The sequence below is a fragment of the Epargyreus clarus genome, unplaced genomic scaffold (assembly GCF_041222505.1).
Source record: "Epargyreus clarus isolate Ecla_fem2 unplaced genomic scaffold, WU_Ecla_fem_2.2 ptg000015l, whole genome shotgun sequence".
Taxonomy (NCBI): Eukaryota; Metazoa; Arthropoda; class Insecta; order Lepidoptera; family Hesperiidae; genus Epargyreus; species Epargyreus clarus.
Genome location: NW_027332223.1, coordinates 632,263 through 640,693, shown reverse-complemented (window position 1 = coordinate 640,693; position 8,431 = coordinate 632,263). Strand labels below are relative to the sequence as shown.

The following is an 8,431-nucleotide window of genomic DNA, read 5'->3' as shown; positions in this document are numbered from 1 at the left end:
TTTTAATTTGTCAGTTTTGAGGCTTCGTTCAATTTCAAGGCGGTGAAGTATCTTTATATTTTAGTTAATCACAAAAAGTTCTTGATATCACCTTAGAACATTAGCAATAATAATATATTACTAATATGAATAATAGTGAATACACGCGACTAAATTGAATTAGGCACTATCTTCTATTTAAGAGATGATAAAAGTTTAACGGGCTCCCAAACAGACTCTAAGTGCAATAAATATAGATCAAAAAACTAAAAAACACGCTTTTATGATAAAATCAACTAAAAAGTAGAAAATAATTTTCAATATAGGAATCAATTAAGGAACAGTAAATTGTATAATTGTGAAAAAAGCGTGGAGTGCTCCACTTATCAATTTTCGAAAAGCACCCGCACCCCGAAAAGCTCCACAAGGCGCTTTCTCTCGCCTCGAAAATCGTTAATCCTGAGGATGTTGATAAGGACAATGGTACAAAATTATTAAAATCGTGTATTGTCATCGGTTTTTGATAATTCTTTAAAATTTTGAATTAAACTGAACGTTCAAAGTGGATAAAAATCGGGCTCAAATATTCCGTTACTGTTACGTACATACATACAAACGTACAACCCAAGCTAATAAAAGCGTGTTAAAAACGTAGTGTTACCGTAATCCCCAAAGCTCGAGCAGTAATGCCCCGATTTCGCCAGTACGGCCACAGTATAAGGATATACAGTATTTTATCTTCATACATTTATTCGTCGTCGCGCGGCGCAACAAAGGCTTAGGGCGTGGCTTAGCAGCCTTTCGGCACCCGTTTGTTCGCGCGATATGCCGCCGAGGGACTATTCTGAATGAGGTAATATAAATATTAGAAAATAAGATTTGATCTTAATTTATTTAGATCAATATTTTATTATCGTTGTATTATTTTAAGATCGTCAAAAATAAAAACTACCATTTGAAAGGTATTTTCTTGATAGGTCAACACCTTTGTTTACATTTTGGACACCCAATTATGAATCGGAGTATAGATTATAATTAGAGATGCGCCGAATATTCGTTTGGTATTCGGTTTTTGGCGTATTCGGCATCTTTTTTGCTATTTGTATTCGGCCGAATTATTCGGTTTTGGTGCCGAATATATTCGGTTCGAGTAGGTATGTCTATTTTCGTGTATACACGACACGGTACATTACTAAAACACAAAACTTCTTATGTAAGATTTATGTTATATTTTAAGTCAAAGAAATCCTATGACAAATTTAATAACATAAAGCAATTCAACTTAAAATCAACATTTATTTTGAAACCTCAAAAGAACATATTTATTACTTACGAGCTGTGCTCCGCGGTTTCACCCGCGTTAAAAGTACTCTGTGGTTATACTCTGAAGTTTTCATGGGATTTAAGTTTTTTGCGCTTATCCCTAATTTTTTTCCAAAATTAATGTAGCCTATGTTACCGTCTATAACATCAGCTAATTGCCAGTGAAAGTCCCATCAAAATCAGTACAGCCATTTTAAAGATTAGCCGGAACAAACCAAAATTGAAATAATATTTTTTTCGTTATAAGTACCGTATATACCGTATATTTTATATTTTCCTTTTATGTTATATGCTCTTAGTAAAATATTGTTATTTTGACATTACAAACAGACACTTAAATTTTAGTTATTTGTATAGATTCTATAGTTAGTATAGTTAACATTTATTTTAAACCTCAAATCAGTATTTCTTTTTACAACTTAAATCAAAGTTTTAATGAACACAGGTAACTAGCAAATTGACAATAATGGACTCTATAAAAGAAATATTAGAGCCTGTTTACGCGGCAAAACAATGAATTGGTAAACCGAATAATTCGGCCGAATATCCGGTTCGGTAAAAGTTAAACCGAATAATATTCGGTATTCGGTTATTCGCTGAAACCACTATTCGGCGCATCTCTAATTAAAATTATTATTAAATATTGTATTAAAAATTAAACTAAATATTGCATAATTTATGTTAATTTATAAGCTATCATGTCGAACAGATTTCATATTTTATTGTTGTAACTGTCAAGTACCCAATTATAAGAATAGTTTTTATTACGTAATATATACATATTAAAAAACATAACATGCATTTCCATTCAACACTTTCAACAATTAACTATAACATTCATTTGTTTAAATAAAAAAATACAACATTTACAATCAAAAAATTAAAAAGAAAGTCAAGTATGCAGATGTAATTAAAAAACTGTAGGCAGGCAGCCCTAACGCGTAACCTTGCCCAGCGCAACCGTAGGTATCTAATTCAAGGTCAGGGCCGAGTTAAAATGCTGTATATCCTTATACTGTGGTACGGCCCTTTTTATAGGACCGGCGCACGTGCACTTGTTTTTCTATTTTAAGATGCAGGTATTTTACCTCAGGTGTTTAATCATTTCATTTTATAAAAGGAGGACTGCCGTATTTGCTCCGACATATATATAACATTCACCCAATTACCGCATTGATTTATAATGTGTTCGGTGAACAGATACAGTTATTTTAAACTATTTAAATGTAACTTTAATTTAAATGTAAGTATTGGGCGCAAAAAGTTAGCTTTTCTCTGTTCTATGTTGACTATTTATATATTCGAATATTAAATTTGGAATGTGTACTTAGTAATTTGATAGCTTCTTCGTACTTCTTATTTCGGTGATAAACTTCAGAGTTACCTACATGCATTTTTGAGATGTATGCTATTTTAATTGAGAAGCACGGCACGTTTAACTGAGAAGATGGCTATAGCGATTTGTTTATCAACGCCCATGCAACGCCAGGACTTCTTCACGATCGCCTTAAGCATAGCTAGTATACAGGGTGAAATTTTCAAATAGGCCTCAGAGCCAAATCCGAGACTAAACATTAGCGATAAGCGAAAAATGTTGAAAGGAGTTACGAGGACGATTTTGATCAAAACTAAAACTGTATCTTTAGTTTTTTAAATTTATTTTTCCCTGGCTGGGAATCAAACGAGTTCATTTTGAAAAACAAAACTTCGCCCTTTATATTATTCCACTATTTGATAGTGTTGCTTATAAAGATCAAATTATGGGGTGTAATCAAAATAGTACAGAATCGCACTACATGGAAGACCATCTTAAACAAGGCTGTTCTTGATGGTCACGACCCTCAGTCATCTGGAATCATCGATTAAGAAGAAGAAGAATCAACCAGAAACACTCCATAAGTATAAATTAAATTGTTTTCTATACTAATATTATACAGAGGAAAACTTTGTTTGTTTGTTTGAGTGTAATGAATAGGCTCAAAAACTACTGGACCAATTTTAAAAATTCTTTCACCATTCGAAAGCTACATTATCCACGAGTAATATAAGCTGTATTTTATATGAAATATATTTGATAAATAGATTTTGAGGGGGTACAAAGTTTGCTGGGTCAGCTAGTGGTTTATAAAATCATAATTACTTACCTTACCTACCTTAAACATTTATTTTAAGCTGGTTACTATGGAACGTAATATTTAGGTCTAAACTCAACGAGGAAGGAAAAATATTCAAATTTATAAAGAAGCTATTACAACATAATTTTAAAGACTTGAAAACAACATGTTGAGTTCCCTACAACTTTACATTTCCCTAAATTGATCATTATAATTGTGTTACATCGTCGGTGCCACCACATGTTATAATTATAAATTTTCTAAAACCCGTTTCATAACCAATGTAATTTGAGCTTTGGTAAAATGTATCTTATCAATTCTTTACATTTGTAAGTAATTTAATGAAAAGTTAAATAAAACTGCGAAAGTGTTCCTGTGCGTTTTATTATAATTGGTTAACAAATATTTATCAGGTAACGTAGTTATTACATAACTTTTAAACCTATTATGACTGATTCAAACCATTCATCAGAAAAATAAACAAAACAGAACAATCTTATTAAATAGAAACGTAATTAATCAATTAATTTGCTTACTAAATAATGTTTTTTCTGTGATTTTTAATATAATCATAGGTACATACAAAAATATAGTCATATAAAAGACTTGTAATGTGCTAAAAATCAAAATTTTTGATTTCTTTCAATATTTTATGTCATACAAAATGCCAGCTTTTCAGTTTCTCGCTCACAAATAAACAGCAAGAAGTACATAGAACTGCCGCCATTTTTTACTATTACTTTTATTTGTACAGTCCGCGCCAAACTGCTAGTACGCTGTGAATATAGAAACGAGTCGTGTCAAATAGCAAATTGTAGATATTAGAAGGACGAAGACAGCGCGGGACCCCTCCCGGCACCCGTCCGCTGCCCGCTCTCGCCCACGGCTACATAGCTGCGTTAGTATTCCTTTACGTTGCTACGGAATATATGATTGTAGTAGGGCGCAACAGTTTCAAAGCGGACTAGTAGTTTGGCGCGGACTATAACAAGTTATATAAGAATAGGTACACAAAGTAAAATATATATAAAAATATTTTTATAATATACACATTACAAGGCACTTATTCACCAATTCGATTTTACGCACACTGAGGAAACGTACACGCGCTTTGTGCGGAACTGAAATGGTCGATACCATATACAAAAGTTCAATTTATTTGAATACAAAAATATAGCTGTATACAATAAATACAACATATATAAATATCAAAAATTATCAGGTTTGAAGTACAAGATAAGGCACTCGCTAAGTACAATCGTATTATATGAATGTTTATTTACCAACAATCCCTAAATTTAATAAGTAGTAAATACATCACATTTAAAATATTCAAAAGAATGTTAACCTAGATTCTTTACAAGTTTTGAAAAGCAATATCATATTCACCAACAGACGAGTATAAAAGTAATTCTTAAAATGACCAAGTGTAGAATCTGCTGTGAACAAACACAGACTTGGTTTATATCACTATTTAAAAATAGGTATGTTTAATGTTACTGAAAATAATCAAACACAAGAAATAAATAAAGTATTCAGCTGATATTAAAACTGTTATTTGCATAACACCAAAGTAGAAAATAAATAAAGCTAAATGTATGATTGAATCAAATCTATCATTAACCAAAAGATTGAATTTAGTTAACAAAATAAAATCAACTGGAAATGTTCTATATAGGATTTCAAAAAAGAATTGTAAAAGATTCGATTAATGAAGTTAAAACCTTAAACAAGTGAAGTTAAATAAAAGCTTTTGAAATAGTTAAAATAGTATGAAAGTCAGATCATACATCCAGAGTTTGTTAACTTTCAATGAAATACAAAAAGCTTTCACTATTAAACTTAATATAATGAAGTATAAAAATTATAAATTAAATACATAAAAAAGACTTAAAAGTATTACTGTTAGTAGAAATGTTACTTATACATGGCAAAATCTTAATGTGCTGTGACAAATACTGTTAAAAGTTATAAAAATACCTGCATTCTATTATGCACAATTGACATGGTATTTGACTACAAATTAATTTATATTCAAAAGAGGTTACAAATTAATTTGAAAAATACATTTCTAAATTTTCAACAAACATTGTATACAAAATAGCCGTCTTCTGCAAGAGCATGGTGCAGTAGGTTACAAACATTACTGATTTTTGTCTGCACCCAGTTAGACATTAAAATATTATGATAACCACATATCAAATTAATACTAAACATTTCTTAATTATTTCTTGTTATCAGCCTTTATATACCTTTATTACACAAGAATCTGATGACATCATAATACAAAAAAGTTCCTATAAAAATCAAAGTAATAAAAAACTTAACACAAGGTAATTATAGTTAATTAAAGTCAACGGTGAGAGAAGTCAGTTACACTACAAACAGTTTACTGGGCGGGCAGGCCTCGTTTCCATCCTTTGTACTTCAAATAGCCATCAATTCCATATGCTATTAAGGCACACAGACCGAAAAACTGAAATTTAAGAAGAATAATAGTTTACAAAAAATACATAAATATACTCAAAATTTTATTTGAATTATATTTAGAATTAAGTATAATTCTTACATACGTGCACACATTGTTTTAAGTAAAAGCAGGTAAGGCCCATATTATAATCGTAGGTGAGTTCAACAGTCCAAACTCATGTAACTATCTAATCCAATGAGGAGAGGAAAACAGATGTTCACAGGTGACACCGACCTTCTATGATTAGTTACACCACATGTTTGATAGCCATAGCAAATTGGATAAAAATACCATCATTAGATATTGGACTTACCCCAACAGCATATCCACTTTCCCCAACTATAAGAGCAAATATAGAGGTGCAGATGTATGCCAGGCACATGAAGGCGCAGTAGAAGAACTCGTACTTGTGCCATGGCCAGCGGTCGTACTTCTCCACAAAGTGGAACATGTACATGATGAAGAGGAATAAGGTTATGATGTTCCCAAACCAATATATTATGTTAAAGAATATTGCTGAGAGCCACGCCCATGACACCTTGATGCAAATAAATCCAATTATGTTGCAAAGCTGGAAAGATAAAAAACTGTGTTCAATAGTCTTCCTAGGTTTGTTTTATGTGAATGAATACTGTATTTTAGTGTATTTTTATGTCTAAGTCCTTAACAAAATTTAAATATTGGAAGTCACCTTTGTAACATTTTTATTTCATTATAAAACATAACAATCAATGATTTTTGCAAAATGTAGCTATTAAATTGTGGTTTATAATATCCAGTTATCAGTTGTTTTTACTATCATCTATATTGCAGGAAATACTCCATTATAGATTTATAAAACCAGATACTTACCAATTGAACAAGTTTTAATATACCTGGCAGAGTTTTCACATACCCCTTGTCGAATTTCAGTACCTTCTGGGGTGGTGGGGTAGTTTGGGCTGGTGGGGGATTTGCAAAATGGTCAAACATTGTGCTTTAAATTCTAGGTAACTCAATGACACCTGAAAAATATATATAAGTATAGACACTCTTTTTTTCATGACAAATTATTAAACAAGCATGGACAGTTGACGATAAGTAGTCCTATAGACTAAAGACTAATCAAATGTAATTAAGATGGTAGTTCTACTTTACTCGAAAAAATATGCTCATTATTATAACTAAGTTGGACTGCATTAATGTTACCTTACAACAGACAAACTAGAATTCATCCTACTTCAAAGCTCTGCTGTAATAAATGCTAATAGTATTGTAGTTAAATCACAAAAAGTTCTTGATATCACCTTAAAACATTATCTATAAAATTATGCTTCCGGCGTAGCCCAGTCACAGGGATTACGACATATTAAACGCAACTAAATGGACATAGTCACTAGTGTTCTAATTAAGGGATCATAAAAATTTAAGGATCATCACTCCCAAACCAACAATAACTACAATAAGTGCAAATACATAATGTTACCGTAATCACTGAATAAGTTGATAAAGTTACTTACGTCTGACGTGTTTGTTAGGTGCTAATTAAAATTATTAAGTTTAGCGACAGCACAGGACAATTTTGTTTACAACAGTCCTTCAACAACCGTATTATTATATTCTTGTTAATATAATATTATGAAACTAGTGTTATTGGCTTGTGGTATTATAATTATTTTTTCTTAAAAAGTAGGTACTTCGTTTCAAATTCTAAGACTTAAGTTTTCACATTATTTACTATAATATAAAACTTACAACAAGTCACACAATACAAATATGACATATGATAATTTGACAAATAATTTATATTTCATACTTCATAACGATTCGATATGTCAAAGCCTCAATCAGTTATACCAACTCTTCAGAACTGAGAAACAGCAAATAGTATTTAAAATATAAATAAAACAGAAAAATGTATATAATATGTTGTTACAAATATTTTATTACCTAGTTAATTGTTATCAGTAAGTAAACAGCGTAACAGTATTTTGTCTATGGTTATGGTTAAGTTATTAATAGGTTATTTATTATCTTTTCCACACTCTTTGTCAATAACATGTCAATGTCAACTTAGGGACCTATTCTTAAATCATTCAACATTCATAAAATTCGCACATTCAGTAGTGATTCTGCCTTCAAATTCATTTTTTCCTGCTATTAATTATAAAAAATAGCCAAATACAGCAATGGACTTTGAGTTATAATAATTTATTATTTTAAAATTATGTAAAGGTCATTAAGTAGGCAAGTCAATAAATACAATAAAACATACAAGAAATTCTGTCTTTAATACAAGAACTATGCTTAATTTGTAACACAATAATAGTAATTTTGTATATATTTCGACATTTTCAACAGTGTTTATTATTTGGCAAAGGCAGATCTCCCGCCGGGCTACGTGATCATGCCCGGGGAGCGGCCGTGCTCCGACAGTCTCAGTTCGGAACTTCAGTATATATGCCAGATATTTAGAAAACTTCGATAGCGTGATTCAGAAGAATACTCGTGGCGCCATCTCTTGTCGAGTAGCGGGAGGTCGCCACAATTATATACACTGTTTGTC

At 31.1% G+C, this 8,431-nt stretch overlaps 1 protein-coding gene across 1 annotated transcript; it reads right to left on the bottom strand.

The window, feature by feature from the left end:
• Positions 1-3,784: 3,784 nt before the first annotated feature.
• On the bottom strand, positions 3,785-7,651 carry LOC140747894 (uncharacterized). Its single transcript, XM_073080511.1, has 4 exons — positions 7,386-7,651; positions 6,739-6,890; positions 6,200-6,457; positions 3,785-5,892 (listed from the first exon to the last, which is right to left on the bottom strand). Exons 2-4 carry the CDS (start codon positions 6,856-6,858, stop codon positions 5,806-5,808), a joined length of 465 nt encoding a protein of 154 aa, XP_072936612.1. The 5' UTR covers positions 6,859-6,890; positions 7,386-7,651; the 3' UTR covers positions 3,785-5,805.
• Between the last annotated feature and the right edge of the window lie 780 nt (positions 7,652-8,431).